This window comes from Calliopsis andreniformis, chromosome 10, assembly GCF_051401765.1.
Source record: "Calliopsis andreniformis isolate RMS-2024a chromosome 10, iyCalAndr_principal, whole genome shotgun sequence".
Classification (NCBI taxonomy): Eukaryota; Metazoa; Arthropoda; class Insecta; order Hymenoptera; family Andrenidae; genus Calliopsis; species Calliopsis andreniformis.
Genome location: NC_135071.1, coordinates 18,916,970 through 18,934,600, shown reverse-complemented (window position 1 = coordinate 18,934,600; position 17,631 = coordinate 18,916,970). Strand labels below are relative to the sequence as shown.

The 17,631-nt window shown below is 43.5% G+C and overlaps 1 protein-coding gene across 6 annotated transcripts; it reads left to right on the top strand.

Annotated features, from left to right (window-relative positions):
* Positions 1-266: 266 nt before the first annotated feature.
* Rhogap19d (Rho GTPase activating protein at 19D) lies at positions 267-15,980 on the top strand. 6 transcript variants are annotated; one of them, XM_076388170.1, is made up of 23 exons: positions 267-397; positions 2,639-2,700; positions 3,344-3,565; positions 3,641-5,870; positions 6,036-6,122; positions 6,367-6,627; positions 6,704-6,772; positions 6,857-6,974; positions 7,129-7,236; positions 7,853-7,961; positions 8,030-8,113; positions 8,187-8,399; positions 8,482-8,877; positions 8,955-9,119; positions 9,209-9,589; positions 9,652-9,796; positions 9,884-10,011; positions 10,084-10,989; positions 11,054-11,183; positions 11,614-11,674; positions 12,639-13,048; positions 14,675-14,952; positions 15,030-15,980. In XM_076388170.1, the coding sequence occupies exons 2-23, from the start codon at positions 2,650-2,652 to the stop codon at positions 15,978-15,980; spliced, it is 7,503 nt and encodes a 2,500-aa protein (XP_076244285.1). In that variant the 5' UTR covers positions 267-397; positions 2,639-2,649. The 6 variants fall into 6 exon arrangements, with proteins under 6 accessions (XP_076244285.1, XP_076244286.1, XP_076244287.1 ...); XM_076388171.1 differs by lacking the exon at positions 6,036-6,122; XM_076388172.1 differs by lacking the exon at positions 7,129-7,236.
* Positions 15,981-17,631: the final 1,651 nt, after the last annotated feature.

Below are 17,631 nucleotides of genomic sequence, written 5' to 3'. Positions count from 1 at the left end.
AGTCAGGCTGGTCAAACTAGTGTCAAAGTGATCGTAGATGAGTACTTGGTTCGCGAGCGTGCTCGTTCCTCTGCACGAGCGGTTCCTTTAGGAGCCATGTGTTGTTCAAGAAAGGCTTTAGAGTAAGGATTGGCCCGATTGCTCGTTGGAAGAGCTCGTTGATTATGCTCTCGAGGGAAAGAACCAGCCGCCGAGAGACTTTATTCTACGGTGGGCGAAGGGACACGGGACGAGTATCGGGGGCAGTTTTCTTTGGCTCGTCTGGATGAATTTTCCAGGGAAGGGCGAAGGAACGAGTGGAATTTCATCAGAGTAGATCATTTGTCGCTGCATCGCGGAAGAACAGCCAACGACGGAGGCGCTGCGAACACTCGACGCGCAACACTTCCTAGCAGAGGTGTGTACCCGACGTAGCTGCAATCCCGTTTTTGCTCTTTCATTTTCTCCCACCGAGATCCTCCCTCCTTTTTCTCGTCTTTGACTTTCTTACGCGCGCGCGCGTCCGGCTTGTTTCAACGAGACCGGATGGGTCAAAATGACCCATTTGCAATTTTTTAGAAATATGTAGGATTTCAAATGGTTAAGCTGTAAAGGAAAGAGATTATAATGATAGAATAGTGATGGATGGAAGAAATGTTCGGAGTAACGAAAACCGTACGGCAGGGTTAAAATGACAGTAGTTTCATTTTTGGTAAAAACCTTGCTTCTTTTATTCAATTTATTTATTCTCGTTTTCTGTTCTTTTTGCAGTGTTGAGGGACCTTGGAGTACAGTTTTATTCGGTGAACAAATTACGGATGAAATTCGAGTCGTTCTTTGATTGCAATTCATTAATCATTCACTATTGTTCCTTATTTGTTTAGTAGACGTGATGTCAAACTACAGACTTCTTAATTTTTCAGAAGGTGTAGCACCTTGAAGGTCTAGAAGCATAGGTAAATTTATAACTTCTGTCGTATGACATTTATTGAATAAAATATCAGGATTGTTTGAGGTTACTTCAAGTAACATTCCAATCTTATTTTTTCACAGTTTTTATTACTTAAATTAACGAGATGGAAGAGTGATACATTATCCACTGCCATGTTAGGATCTTGTCAGATGGAAACCAGCAGATCCTCAAAACAGTTCATCCAACTAGCTTCACATTTGGCAGCTTTGTTTTTTATAAAATACCTCTATATTTTTTACCCAATTTCTAAATCAAATTAATAAGTAGTCCTCCCTTTTTGCCTAGGTCTCCAAAACGACGAAAACACGTGCACAGATATTGCAAACAAATTTTTCGAATTTCCTTAAAAAAAGAAATAAGATATACTGAGGATTGATTGGAGGTTTACGCTGAATTATCGTCGGCTTATCGCTGGAAGATAACGCAATTCGATCGCTGTATTTCTTGAAATTGATTCAGAGCACGGGATCAGTTTTGCTGAGGCAGGAAAAAAGGCAGAGGAATTACGTAAATCGCCTGTCGCGTGTAGCGATATCGAGACGTCTGGGAGTCGCGGTGAAACGTGATTTTCGCGATTTCGTCATCGGCGAACAACGAAGCGAACGGAAAAGCGTAGAGTCAGGTGTATTTCGGTAGCCGCGATACCGATGGTAGACGGAACCCCGTTTATATTTAGCCGTTTCAAAAGAGTCGCTATTGCGCGCAGAACTACGTAATCTTTTCCACAAGCTGTGGTAGCGGAAGAGAAACAATGACGCCTCCCCTTTCGTCCCTTCGTTATTTTCCGGCGCCGCGAAACGCGTGGAACAGAGAAAGCAAGGAGAGAGAAAGTTGAGAGCATAGGTGCTACGTGAGATGGAGATATCAGCCAACACAATTTTTTTGCTTCTGAATAGAGTAGAGTCTCGATTAACTGAGACATAATTATCCATGATATCTGATATCCACGATCTTCGATTATTCTCTGTATTAACGACAAGAGCACAGCAGAATCTTGGCTAGTACTGTTACCAGACATTTATATTCAGAAGACGATAAACGGCAGCGTTTCTTCGTATTCTATTTGCATACAAGTCGGAAAATCTATTGGAGATGTAGGAAATATTTAGGCGCATGCAAGGAACGCGTAGCTTTCCACGTTCTGTTTCTTTTTGTTTCTTCGTTGAAGCATCCGACTATTCGTGGAAACTGTTATTCAGGGAATAGAAGAGAGTTGAAGCTATCGTAGAATTCTTCTTTTCGCACGATGGCAAAAATAAATGAAACTGCAGAAAGAAATTTGGAAAATATTATCTGGAGTCGTCGCGAATATCAAGAAAGTATGTCGAGTTGCAGAGAAAGTAGAATAGTTCATTCAACCTTTCGACGGGTGTACGTATATATATATGTATTATATGTATATATATACATATACAGACACATATGGGTGTATTTAATTACAGCCATATGTATGTGTTAGACGAGACAGAAATTCGACATAACGTTATAAATATAACAGACGTTTATATATATATATTCATACAAACACTTTGCATTAGTAGGACCACTGAACGAATGTCACGAATTCGAACGCAGTGTCTCATGACACTCTAGTGGTCGAATCCAAGTCCCCAGTTCCGCCAATCGAAGGCAGACCTTTATAATAATCTTATTTTATAATTATATTAAATTATTGGTCATTTTTAGGGGATAGCACGATGGCTGAGGACCGAAATAATTCCCAAGGGTTTGTTGGGCAGGCGCACACGGTACGTAAAACTAAATGATCGTGCCAAACTTCGATTCGGTTTATTTTAGTGAACGAAACCGGGAGACCTGCTCTCTTGAGGCGAAACGGGTCGAGAGGGACGAAACCTAAATGATTGAATCAACAAGACCGCCTTGATTTCGATTTTGAAACCACCTGAACCTTTTTCCACACGATTAAAACTCTGTTACTCTCATACTTTTCCCTTAGCATCATTAAGTCGTACAGATCTGCATCAGTTTTCGTTTGCTTTCTTCCCCACTCGACTCTGTTCACCAAAAAAAGTACAGGTTCTGATTCCATTGATGTTAATCGGTACATTGCATCTAGAATAATTGAAAAGTGGAAATAAACAAGTCTGTAAATGCCATTTAAAGAAAGAATTGGTTTTTTTCCTCATAAAAAGAATGTTTATATAAAGGCCAATATCAGTAAATTGTTTTCCTCAGAACTTTAACTTTGGCACTTACAGCCTTTTTGATTTCTAACAAAAGAAAAGAAAATAATCTATTCTCGTCAATTTGTTTCATCCTTGCATCCCTTTCTGGGTACCATGAAAAAGAGAACAATCGACAAGAATAGACAAAAGAGTTCCATAGAATTGTATGAAGAGAAATATGACTGACGAGTAAAAATTGTTTCAGATAGAACACGGTTCACCTCCACCCCCAGCACCAACGACATCAACGACAACAGTAGCAAACCCAGGGGTGGGAGCGATCGGTGGAACGATAGCTCGAATCGGGAGCGGACAAAGGGACGATTCTCCGCCTCGTGGACCACGAACTTTGTTGTTACGTCGTGGCGAGACTGGATTTGGTTTCACTCTTCGTCATTTCATTGTCTATCCCCCCGAATCCTGTTGCGTAAGCGTTCGATCCAAATAACTCCAGCTATTGTTATAGGCTTCTTCTATAGACAAATATCAATTTCTCCTTTAGATGTTGCCTGGACATGAACGAACGAGGATCGAGGAACCGATGGACACAATATTCGTGAAACAGGTGCGCGCTAATTCGCCGGCAGCTGAAGCAGGATTACGCACTGGAGATCGAGTAGTCTCTGTCGATGGTAAACCAACACGAGGCGAACAGTACGCCAAAGTGGTTCAACGAATCCAGCAAGCAGGGCCTTGGTTGCGTCTCCTCGTGGTCTCCAAAGAGGACGACATTCTGCAGAAGTATTTCGGTGAAACCGCTCACAATCCCGAGACGAATCAGCGGCCGCGACTACGTTCTCCAGACAGGAGCAGTCAGAGACAACGTCGGTCCGTCAGCATGATTCCTGGTTTATCACCTAGGACAAGGCAATCTTGGGTTTGCTCTGGCTCGAGTTCCATGCCTGTTTCGAGCTCCCAAGCTGAGTTACTTGAGGATACCATCCCTTATCAGGAATTCAAGGAAAACCAGCAACTAGTACGAACAAATATGAACAAAACCCAGTCGCAATTGCAATCAGAATCGTCGACGTCGTCTTCTCCGTCGCCACCACCTTCGGCGACAGCCACGGCGACGACGACGACGCTGGCGAAGGCTACGATGCATCGATGCAAACCGTTTCAGAAGGTCCCTGGCCGCTATGAACCCATCGAGGAGAAGGTACGATTAAGGAGCCAGCAACAATCGTGTGCAAAAGATAGCTTAAGTTCACCTGGCATGCAGTGCGAGAGGTCAATGCAGTCGGATTCGAGGGCTGATAGGTACGATGTTTATGATAGGACACGTCCTGAGTCCATTTACTCAAGGACGAATAGCGAACAGATTTATGACAGAATCAAAGATCCAATATATGAGAGAGTTCGGTTTGGAGAACCGAATCGAACAAGTATTGAAGAGCACCAACGTCAACAGTATTATCAATCCCTTCAGCAGCCGTGCTTAACGCGATACCCTCTGTCCAGAGCAGAACCTCAGGTACCTATTTATCGGCCCGCGATGAGGAGAGTCACCTCGCGGCGCGCTAGTGAAGGGAGCACTGGCAGCTCGACGATAAACAATTTCGACGCAGCCAGCTATGCCAGCACGGACGCCCTGCGATCTTGCGCTCCTGGATCCAGATTTAGCATTGATTCTGGGAGGGACAGTTCTCCATTACGCACTGACGATCCTTCTGCTTATGATTCTACTTCTCTTCGATTTGGAAATGGAGGTAATGAGAACAGGAGTGAAGGAAGACGCGGAGGCTCAAATGGAAGTAGAAGCGGGAATGGGAATGGTGATGATCGTTCTAGTATCGATGATTCTGTTATCATGACGAGGCTTCGTAAGAGCTTTGAACAGAAGGAGGAATTCCTGAGAAGGCCCAGTCATCCGATTGGATGGTTTCTACCAGAGGAGAGGTCAGGGTCTCCTGTGAGGAGCAATGGATCTACTGCAATTCCTCGTGAGTTTTACGCCAGGCCACAGAAACTTCAAAAGCAGATCTGGCCACCGAATGAACTCAAGCAGGATCAACAGTCCCCTGCTTCTAGAGGAAGTCATGAGAAGAATTTTGCAGCGAAGATGGGTTTAGATAAATCATCCCCAGCTTCTAATCAGACTTTGCAGAGGCTTCAGAGTGACCCAGTTAGTGAAGCTGAATATTCTAATTCTCGAAACGATCTGCTCGAGGAGTCCACCAAGATGAATCGTTCGTTGGATGATCCACGACTGCAGCAGACTATCACTGATCGACTGTGTTCGCCTTCCCTCTACGATGATCATCGCGAGAACTCTGAAATGAAAGAAAATATTGATAGGCATCAGCAGCAATTGCATCGAAACTCTGGCAAATCAAGCTTCGTTGGAACTTTATCAAGGATACACGAGAACATCAGCAATGCAACGGCCCTGCTTTCAAGTGAACGACAGGATACAAGAAACGGAGCTTCTTCTCTTCCATCTTCTCCAGGACCCGATAAGAAGGCTAATGATAAGTTCCCAACGCTTCCCCAGGGTCTGCAGATTGTGTCCAAGCGCGCGAAGCAGTTTGAGTCAGGTCGCTTGCTCAGTGATGACGATGAACCGACTGGGGATCGAACTAATCTTTACAAGAGCGAGCTGTCGAGATTGTCGAATAAACGTAGCGTACCAAATGTTGCTGTTCGAAAGAGGGAGTTCGAGTCGAAAGCTGAAGCTCAGGAACCCAGAAGGATGCCCATTCCTGGGAGGGAGACCAAGTCTCTGGATACTGGTGAGTTTCCTCTTTTGTTTATGGGGAATTTTTCTTATACCTTTCCTCTCTATTGTACGATTCATATTAGATAGGTTCGAATAACTCAGTCCCTGTTAGAATTCTAGACTCTAGACATTCGATGGAATAGCATCTGTCCTTAATACTGTTACTCTAAACATCTAGGTAATGGATTAAAGGGAAACAGAGTAATACCCATAGGAAGCAGACGCATTCATTGTGAACCACCCACCGACTATAAGCCGATCGAAGGTAGAAAAAAAGAGAGGCGAGTTAGATAAGTGTTGTGTTTCCAGAAACGTCCCTTCCTCCCTTCTTCTTGTCCTCCTAATCTCTCGCGTTCTTTAACGTTCGCACAGCCTTTAATGTTGTAGCTTTGCTCTGGCGAAGCACGATGAACTGTCTCGTCGGCACATGTCGATATTGTCGATGTTTGTGTACATCGAACGAATTTTAAGCCAAAAGTTATTCATTGGTTTTGTGTGGCCTTTGACAGAGAACATGAGGGTCACAGACGACGAGGTCGCACGATCCAGGATTCGTAGCAATAGTGCAGAGTCTTGGGAGTCATCGAGTGTCAACTCGCAGAGTCTTAGGCACGAGTGGCTGCAGCGTCAGGAAGACAGCGAAAGGAAGCAAACTGAGAATGACAGTTCGTCGTACATTGACACTACGAGTTCTGTTGGCGATGACAAGACTATGGAGAGGGGATCTAAACGACATGATAGTTATGTGCAAGGCATTGAAACTGAAAGTGGTTAGTCTACGTTTTATCCTTCGAATTTTTGACATATTTTCTTGCAGGCCGCTAATGAGAATTTAATGATTCGAAGGTACGATGACAGACGACACTGTGCATAGTAACGGAGTTGTGTTCAGGCGCCCGAAGAACACGCAGATTGGTAAGAGTTTTTGACCAGTTATAAATCTTAAGATCTTTCTCTAAATGCTTAACTCGAAGCTTGTATTTTTTGTTCTTTTTTCAGCGGATGAGGATCGTGCGACAAGAAGGGTCTCGTATTTAAAGGCAACTTGGGGCGAGCGAATGCACGTCGACAGTGATTTAGAATTAAGCGATTCGGAGCCCATTCACGCTTCCAGAGGGTGAGTTAAAAATTATAAAGCCAAAAATGATGGTTCTCTCTAGGTGCCTCTTGTATCGCGTGCTCCCTTTCGTGTGCGGTGATGTGAGGTGAATCCGTTGTGTAGTTACTTGTCGCGAGTATACATCAAGTTCTGCCTCCATCCATATTTTCAGCATTCATAAAAGGTGGCGACTACCGCTGTTTCCAAACGATATAGCATCGCTACGACGCATCTTCGAGGACATGACTCAGTCTGCATCCTTAAACAGAAATATTTATCGGTGAGAATAGTACATATTGAGCACGAAGATGCTGCATACTATTTTTTCGAACATTTTTTTCTTGTATTCGCGTTGTTGTTACCGCCGCAATCGTTCTTCTCGTGCCACCTCGTTCTTGTCATTGTCGTCACTCTATTATTAATCAAACGATCTTCCTTCGTCTTCCTCCCCATAAACGCCAGGTTAACCGCTTCGCCTTCTCTGACTAACCGTTCGCGTTTGTAGATTCGAGTTAGTATATGTCTTCCCGTATTTCGCTGTATGTGTTTGTAACCGATAGTAAGTATCGTGGCTTCGATTGCACACTCCTGCGATTGGAGGTGTCAACGAAGGGAAAGAGTTGTCTTGAAGCTAGCGGAATGTGAGCTCCTTTCCCACTGATCATCAGTTATTTTGGTCGAACGAGGGAAGTCTCTTCGACTGATAGTGTAACTGAGTTATCACTAGAGTGCGGATATTTATGCAATTTCTTATTTTTAATGGAAACTAAACAGAACTTTTTGCGCAGATTTCAGTTCTCCATAATTGCATAAATAATCAGTCTAGTAATCACAAATAAGACACAAGATATGTGCAATTGTATTTTATATCTTCAAAATGCCTTCCATTTTTTCAGCAACAATGCTTGTGCTGGACGAGAAGGGGCGTCTGGTATGGTGAAAGATATTGAACAGGTCGAACGAGAGGGTCTTTTGCATGTTAAGTTCACAGTACTTGATGGCAAGGTAAGCAGACTTAAGAATCTCCCTCGTCTAGGCGATATGTTAATGCCTACTTTACTATTTCATTCCAGCGATCTTCTGACCGCTCGTGGAAACAGGTGTGGGGCGTTCTTCGAGGACCGATTCTCTTCTTTTACAAGGATCGTCAAAATCAGGTAAGCCACACTCCTTAATTGCTGATACGATCTTATCTGTATTTTATCGTTAATCATTGGACGTTCCTCGAAGGTTCCTTCGTTGGCTAATGATGGCGAAAACGTGACACAATGCGTGGATGTGAGATGTTCCTTAGTAGATATTGCGGAAGATTACACGAAACGTAAACACGTCCTACGATTAGCGAATCCGAGTGCAGAGGTTCTTTTACAAACCGAAGATGCTGCGTCCATGGCGCTGTGGTTGCGAGCGTTGCACGAGCATGCTTCCGCTGACAAGCCGTCGGTGAGTTTAATCTACTATTTTATTATTCGCAATCAACACTCCTTTCCTTTCTACCTTCATTCACGATCATATTTCGCTGCAGGAGAATACATACAATAGCACACTGAAACAGCAGGCTGTGCCTCAAGCTCCAGGTCCTACCAGTAGTCCCACAACCTGTCAGACAGTAACAAGTGGCACTGTGTCGGTATCGAACGGCGCAGGGCAAAGGTTGAGTCCTCTTCCAGGACACAAAGGTATCAAAAAGCTAACTTCCTTCAGGAATAGATCTCCGACTGGTCAGTCGCCGATAAACAAGACGCGCAAGCCGAGTCAAACAATTGAAAGTTTAGTTTCTCCAAAAACAAAAACGTGGAAAGGCAGAGTCGCGAAACAGCTCAGAAGAATGCATGGACAGACTGGGCCACCCTCTTCGCCAACGACGCAGCTACCGCCTGAAGGCGCCACTTTTAAGGTGCCACTGGAACTCTGTCCACCGGTAATTATAGACATGCATAATTTTATTCATGCATAGGTGAATGATGTGGTGATTTGCTATTTCTGTATTGTGTGTAGTCATCGTTTTCGGAATACGTGCCACTGATCGTTGAGATGTGTACGCGTATCGTCGAAGCTAGAGGCCTCGAAGTTGTTGGTATTTACAGAGTACCTGGTAACACTGCCGCTATTTCACACTTGACTGAAAGTGTCAATAAAGGATTTGAAAATATCGATCGTCAGGTAGAGGCCTACTTTCATCTCGTTATTTCATTCTTAAGAATTTTTTGAAATTATTCGATTCCTGAATTTTTTGTTTGACAATTTTTTAGGACTCTAGATGGAGCGATGTAAACGTGATATCATCTCTTCTAAAATCCTTTTTCCGCCAACTTCCCGATTCTCTACTTACTGCAGAATTGTACCCTATGTTCATCGACGCTGATAAAGTAGAAGATCCGCAAAGGAGGATGACAACAATACGAAAGTTGCTCAGGGACCTTCCGGAACATCATTTTGAGACTCTTAAATTTTTAATGCTACATTTGAAGAAAATAGTCGAGCATAGCGAAGTTAATAAAATGGAAGCGAAGAATCTTGCCATAGTGTTTGGCCCTACTCTGGTTCGAGCTAGCGGTTCGAGGGACAATATGGTCACTATGGTTACTGATATGTCACATCAGTGTCGGATTGTTGAGAGCTTGTTAAACAATGTACGTATGAAAGCACGGAAAGCATGAAAAACATTGATATTAATTATTGGATTGCATCGCAGGTTGATTGGTTCTTTTCGGACGATGATCTAGATGATCTGAGTAGGCTAAGCGTGAATCTTAGCCTTCCAGCTGATAATAGCGAAATCGATACAACCCCGAGCAATAATCATAATCTTTTGCTGAACAATATTCAGAAAGTTGAAGGTACGATTCAACGTTAAAATACTTTACTGATCTTCTCAAGTTGTTTCTCTATTAGTCGTTTATTTGTGTGATATCTTACTCTAACAGGAGTTCGTGAAATGGCTTCTGCCAAGGATATTGTTTCGTCCATCATATCTGCAGCTAATCGCAAAATTCAGAGGAGAAGAAAAGGGCAAGATGAAACGGATAACGAGAGTCACCACGATATCGATAAGGTTCGTAGATTATCAAATATACACTACTTGTACTTTATACAAAATCAGATTATCCATGATTCTCTAATCCAGTTGAAGGTGAAACAAGAGGCAGAAGGCTTGCCAAACCGACGAAGCATGGCCCTGAATGAGCGACAGTGTTCCGTCAGCGAAATAGTCTTAATGCACGAAAACAAGAATCAATCAGGCCGTTCTGCCGATCGATCCGATCGAGCTCCGTCCATAGATTCAGGCGTTATGGGTAACGTTTCGACTGTTGGCAACGGTGGAATCTCTAACTGTGTCAACGAGCATGCAACCGACATCAGCAGCAACGATGGCGTACTTTCGGATAGATCGAGGCAGTACGCGAATCAGCCGGCAGTCGAGTCGATTCAATCGATTCAACCGACTCATCGCTCGGCCGTCTCGTCGGCTTCTGAGTCCTCGCGACTCTCTAGCGAGACTGGCTTGAGCTTCGATGCAAGTTCGACGCTGTCCAGCGCTTCGAACGATACAAAACAGAGCAACGACGAAGTCGCGATAAGAACGTACGCTGGATTGAGTGCAACCACCCAAGAACGAATAAGAAGGTTCGAACAGGAAACTAAGGCGATGCTGCAGAGGGATCAGAATCGACAGAGGCGCGAGGCCGAAAAGAGGGAAGAGGAACGTAGAAGAATTGAAATGGAGTGGCAGCTAGCGAAACGTGAAATGGAAAATGATGATCTACTGGATAATATAGTTGACACTACTGTGACGCCGAATTATCTCTCTTCGGGTTCTAGACTTTCTGCCTTTAATGATAGGCTTGCTGATAAATCCTTCATGGATATAGGATCTCGTACGTCTACAAGACTTCCGCCTCTTTCGATAGCCGTACAGCAGCAGCCTACTAATGTTAGACGAGTTTCTCAGCTCGCGGACGAGTCTACCTCAATCCTCCCTCCAGAAAATACTACAGATACTATTATAAAGAAATTAAAGACTGATCAAGAGGTAAGTGTGAAAGCTTGTATTTAGATCTAGCTTCTTAATACATGTTTCTTATTTCCATTTGTAGTCGATAACTTCGACATTGCCACCCGTTCGTTATGGCAGCTTGGATTCCCTACACGAGACACATGACGTTTCTGAATCATCGCCAATCCAGCAACAACGAAAGCCACTTTCCAGCGATGTCTCGGATGATGGTTAGTATTTACTGATTAAATATTTTTTCTAATATTTTGATCGTCAGTGTCATCGTTCTCGTCGTCGTCGTCGTCAGTAACATTATCATTGTGTCGTCGTCGTTGTCAACGTTGTTATCGTTTTCGTTGTTGTCGTTGTCGTCGTCATCGTCATCGTCGTTATTCTCTTTTTCACTATTGCCATCGTCGTCGTCGTCATCGTCGTTGTCGTACTTTATATTTGGCCACTTTTGAGAAAAAAGTGAAGAGATTTATGTAATTTAATTATGCAAAAGTGCACGGGAAAATACTCTCCTCTAAAATGAATATTGTGTGGTCAGTTTCTAATGTTATAATTATAAAATTTATATTGTTATTCCGTCTATGTATCTATTTATTGTTTTTATATCTTTCTCTATGTAACGTCGCTTCTGACGATCGGTGAGTGTAGCCGGATCTTGTTTTCTGCAATGGACACAGAAGATTTTGACCATTAACAAAAAGCTTTCTAGGTACATTTCTTCGCTATATTATCTAAGCGATTTTTACGCGCAACTGCCCGATGTAAGATAGATTTTCTTTCGTTGACAGTCTGACAGACCGTCGTTCATTTACTTTTTCTTATCTTTTTTTCATCTGTTCTGCGATACGATTGCCAGATCGAATCAGTAATGAAACCGTAGAACGATGGAACGTTAAGCACCATATTTATTGTAGTTGAAGCACGATCTTTCTCTTCGGTTGGCACCTTCACGATGCGCAGAGAAGATCGCATGTATCAGTGGTGAAAATGCATTGATCTTCTGTTTGCATTCTCGTTTCGTGCATGTGCAATTTCATTTATGTCTGTAATTTTCAAGCTCTTCTTGGGCTAAGCTTGGATCGTACCTACACTCAGAATTTCCCGATTTTTCATATCCAAGCTCAGCCCTTCGATGTCTCCAACCCATCACTTTTATTACAATCTTTTCCGCGGCATTTGCATGTGTTTTAGTTGATTTCGCGAGAGCATTGAGTCGATAGAGTCGTTGATTAGCGTTGACCAGCTTGACACACTTGCGCTTGGATGCTCACTCTCTTAGCCTTGTTGGCGAGACTGCCTCCTGCTCTTTCTTCAAACGAGTCTTACCTGAAATCTTGATCTCTAAATCTGGGAATGTCTTCTAGAATTTAGAAGTTCACCAAAATTTCTCATATTTTATTCCTGTTTCTCCCCAACACCTCCTGCAATTTATTTCAAACATTCAAGAGACTAGATCCCTCCAGGGTAATAGTAAAACAGAAAAAGAAGGTAATAGGTGAAGAATGAAAAGGGAGAGGGCCGAGACGATGGAAAAGGGGGCAGGAGACTCGCTAATAATGTTCGTTGGATGGTTGCTCTTTTGTTCACTTGCTCGTTCGCCACTGCCAACAGTTGTTAGCACGTGTACTCTCGAGGTGTCGATTATGACGATGCGAATACGTTGACCACCTTAGGCAAACGGCAAGTCCTGGTTTCTGGTGGTACATATCGTCCCACCTACACGGTACCGCAAGCCCCACTGGCCCCGCCTCGAAGACATCGGGCCCATCGCCAATGTCGATGCCAATACCAATGCCAATGCCAATGCCAATGCCAATACCAATGCCAATGCCGATGCCAATGCCAATGCCAATGTCGATGCCAGGGCGAATGCAAGTGCCAGGGTCAGTGTCGGACACGGTCGGTGCCGATACCGTCGATTGCGCGCGACGATCACCGATACACGTCGCCTCCTCCTCGGGAGTACCGGCCTCGGAGCCCTCCGAACTCTCTGAGTCTATCGAGCCCGTCGAACAGTCATCGCGAGGCGTGTCGGGCTCAGGGGCCGGATTGTCTTCCAAGACTCTAAACAGATTCCTTCGAGGTAAATTCCTTCGTCTACAGACCGAACTACCAGTCACAAGCTGCTCGACTGCTATTAAACCATTCGAAACACGGCTGGCTCACACGAATGGCTTTACACCTTTTTCAAATTGTCGTTTTCTTTTAGGCACAATCAAAATGTAACTGGGAAAGTTATGTAATATTGAGGATTACTGAGGAGGAAAGAAGGTACAATCGTAATTCAACATTCCTCTGGAGTTCAATGCACTTGCGCCAGCAGGAAACCAGCTATCGAATGACAGAAGAAAAAACTCTTCGTTAGCTACTGAGGCATTCATGCACAGCAGGCTGAACATTCTCATCAGACTTGAAGTTGTGGCTTCGCAGAGACTCTTTTATGGATCCAAGTACTGTCTTCGAAACAAATTTTTATTGGCACCAGCTCATTTTCAGCTTTCGAAGAGTCCTTGCGAAGCCACAACATCAAGTCTGATGACTAGACTGCGGATTTTTATACATTTATAAGAAATTTATTTAATTTAATATTTGAAAGGTTATAACAAGTATTTATGAAAATAGATTGATGAGTATATTCAGTCAGCGGTGCATGAACAGGAAACAGAATTCTTTTCTTTTGACATCCAAGCGTAAGTGCACTGAACTACAGGAGTATTGTACCTCTCTTCATTTTCTTACTACACCTCAATATTGCATCACCTTTCCTGTTATCTTCTAACTGTGCCTAGTACACTAACTAGGAACACTATTTGATTACAAAATCGTACAGCTTTTCTTGTATCAATTGTGTTCCTAGCGCACGCTAGCGATACTCCCTTCCTTGATCCTCTATCCACTCGACACACTCGTCGTTCGGTCGTTACTCAATCACCCAGTTCATTGACTGGCTAACAGTTGCTCCTATCGGTTCTTCTCCCACCGAGGGTTGCACCACCTCGATGGGAGTCTCACACGAAACCCAGTTCGCTTTCTCATCGACAGTTTGTCGCGAATGCATATTATTCTTTGTTGCGTGTGTGTAATGTGCATCTCTTCTTCGTGGTGTGTTTGCTAAATGCTTTTCCTCTCCTAAAAGAGAACATATAATCACAGTTGCAAAAATCTCATCGCTCGTTGTTGCCTACATTTTTAAGCTTCTTGTTTGTTTTTCTCTCGTTCTACATTGCGTTTAATATCATACTTCTCCACACGCTCTATTTCTCTCTGTACTTCTTTCTTTCTTCACTGTTTCTTCCGCTTGCAATGAACTTTGACCTTTCTAAATACTCAACGCATTTGCAGTGGAAAGTTGAAGGGGACAAGAAGAAAGGAGTATGGTAAAGTGGCCGAGCACACGCGACAGCTCTTACCGATTTGGAGCTGCCACTGTGGCAAGAATGCGTTTTTATATTGTCATTGTTAATAGCTCTGTAGCCGCTGCCTCGCTCATCGATGCCTCTCTAACGAACATTTCAATCACACAGACAGTTTGCGTTTTCTGTTACACGATCGGCTGCAAGTTTGTCTCGAGAACGTTTGACCATCATCGATACGATGCTTTGTGTGCCTTTTGGTTAAGTCGTTCGTTTTCCAATATATTCGAACATTTCACAGACAGTTTGGGTACCCCAGAGGACGTCGATTAAAACGACTTGCTGTTCGGTTACAGGTAGCGATCTTTTAACCAGCTTGACGACCACGTTTGACCGCAAGTGGAGGTCCTTGGTGAACTCCACGAACCAGACACTTCGAGGATCCAACGTAGAGAACACTTCTCTCAGCGATGAGGACGTCTCAGTGACCCAAAATTTGAGAAACCTGCGAGGTGTGCGAGAGGACGAGCGAAAGACTGTTGGTCAATCTATGGGTCAGTCTTTGACTGAAAGTTATCGGGATCCGAGCTTGCATAAGACGCTCGAGAAACCTCAAGTCACTCGTCAGAAGGATGTAAGTGCAGTAGAAAAAGAAAGCCTCCTCGTTTCTTCTATAATATTTAATCTACTAATATTCTTGTCTTTTTCCAGGACGCTCCAGAAAAGGACACAGATTCATCAGTGACAGAGAACAGCAGCGTGGATCGACTGGACGCCAACGTACCTGATAACGACAGAAGCGCGATCGTGCGAAGGAAAATCGAGTCGAAGGAACAGTTGCGATCAAGCAAAGAAGCGATTGAATCAAACTCAGAATCAAACGAGACACAAGAATGCTGCAAGCTGCCTGAAAGGGAAGGAACCTTAACTCAGAATGGAAAACTATCAGCAGACGATTCAAAAGATTTTCGCCACGACATGGACTCAAACTATTCGAACAAGCTAGAAAAATTCGAAAGTTTAACAAGCTCCGAGGTGAGATCACGTTTAAAAAGATCAGAGTCCCTGAATAAGAAATCCGAGAACACTTCCTCGAAATTGAAAAGGTCTGAGAGCCTGAACAAACACTCGGTCGAAAGATTGTCGTCCCCCACGAGCGGCAAACTGAAAAGATCCGAGAGTCTGAACAAACATTCAGAGAGGTCCGATTCGCCGAACAGTAAACTGAAGCGATCGGAGTCGTTGACGAAAACGGAGAAGACGGAGTGTAATATTAGCAAAAGGCGGCAGTCTGTTAGGAAAGATAGCGCGACAAAATTGAAACGTAAGAATGGTATGCCAGAGCGATCGATTAAACGAAGGCATACTGTAGGTGGCACCAAGGATTTTGATAAGGTACACTGGCTAGATAACAAACTGCAAGCCGAAACCGAGAGGGTCGTGAAGAATGAGTACAGGCCCAAGAAGAGTCAGCTGCGAACCAGTTCGCCAGATCTGAGTACTGGTCGCATCGGTCTCACCGATGCTAGCTTTCTAATCGAAGTCAGCTTTCGTGGACCAAGCAACGTCGTCCTCAACGTAACCAACGCTCGTCCACAGTCCTTGCCGGACACAAGCTTGGCTTCCAAAGTCTTTAAAGTACCTCTTGAAAGTCACGTGTGAAACCAGCGGCCGAAACCTTAGAGAAAATTGATCTTTCATTCTCTAAGGGCTGAACCACGGCGCAGTCGTGTTTCTCTTTTGTACAAATCATTTGTTTCGCTACGCGTCAATTATTCGTGCGTATCATACTCGTAACTTTGCGATCGTGTGCAATCTTTTTTGTACATAGTACCCTTAGATTATACATAATCGTCGAGCGATATGGACGTTGATGTTAATAACGTGTTACTGCAACGGGGCGAGCGTTTAACGCTCGGCGTTTGTATTTTTTGAATAATCGATTATAAGAGATTTACAGTAAATAGATTAGGCTGGATCGAATGCAATCGCGACACAGGCTACGCGGCATTCATCGATCAAAGATCATTTGTCCCTTCTATATGCTTTAGCCTTATCACAAAGGTTTTTCACAGCGAATGGTTTTCTTGTTCAAGAGCTACGTCACCACTGAAGGAGCAACGAGAAAAGTATCCTTGCTGTTACTTCACTGGAGACATAGCTTAAGATTCCAATTATTGGAGTCGCTCATCACTTTCTCTTTTTCTCTTGTTTTTTGCGTACTGTGTACCGATCGAGGTAACCGTAAAATCGTTGAAATCATGACCCCGGGCCTGACAATCGATCTTTTTACGCTTGTATATGCGCGTGACAAGCATGTGTAAATGCGTATAGGTGCGTGTGCGTGTAAATGAGTGCGAAGGACCCGAACGATATAAAGCGATATTTATTTTAAACTCGTAACAATCGTGATAACGTGATTATTTATTGAATGTGTCGCAAGCCCGGCGATTACGGAACTCTGCATCATTTATTACGGACGCAGGTGTCGAATTTGTAAATAAATCTTCTATATTGCTAATTTAAAAGACCCGCCGCTACTATTCATCATTCCCGCTCTTTTTTTGAATTTCAACGAGCACACAGGTGGCGCTGCCTGTTCTGCTCCACCACTACGTAGATTCAGTTTCGAATTCGGCGTCCCTCATCCAACACGCGACGATTTATCCAGATTTATCGCGACTGAATTGCAAATATGAACGTAATGCAGAATGAAAATCTTTTCCAACCCCCGAGAGAACGGAATGAAACTAGACAGCGGGAGCAATTTACTTTGAGAAATCGTAGGTAGCAATTTTATCAAATATGCACCAAGCAATCATTCTTACCCTCTTCCTTCGTTCCTGTTCACGTACTCTCTTTAGAATTTGAACCTAATAGAAGACAGTGGAATTCAAGTTTTATGAGGAGTCCGTTTCTTCGAGGAATAGGGCGACGAGGTAGGTCCACGACCTCGTCGTCTGCTTTACCAACTTCTTCGCGTAACCAAGTCACCAGGTAAGTTGAAATAAGTTCAAATGTAATAACCTAGTATTAACTGTGAAATGGTTCTTACGAGTTCCTTAGGTCAGGCACTAGAAGCACTGCACTTGTTAGTTCGAGCGATTCTTCTGGGAACATTCTTGGTAAGCAATATTTGGTTAGTGGACAACTGCTGTGTTACTTCAACAGGTGTTGAAAAAGTTCTTTTTCTTTTCAATTCAATGCTGTCAAATCTGTATCTGATAAGCAACGTAGTCCAAGTCCATTTCTTTCGAAATAACGTTTCAGAAGTCACCTTACTGTTTTCTTTTTTTTATAAATAATAGAATAG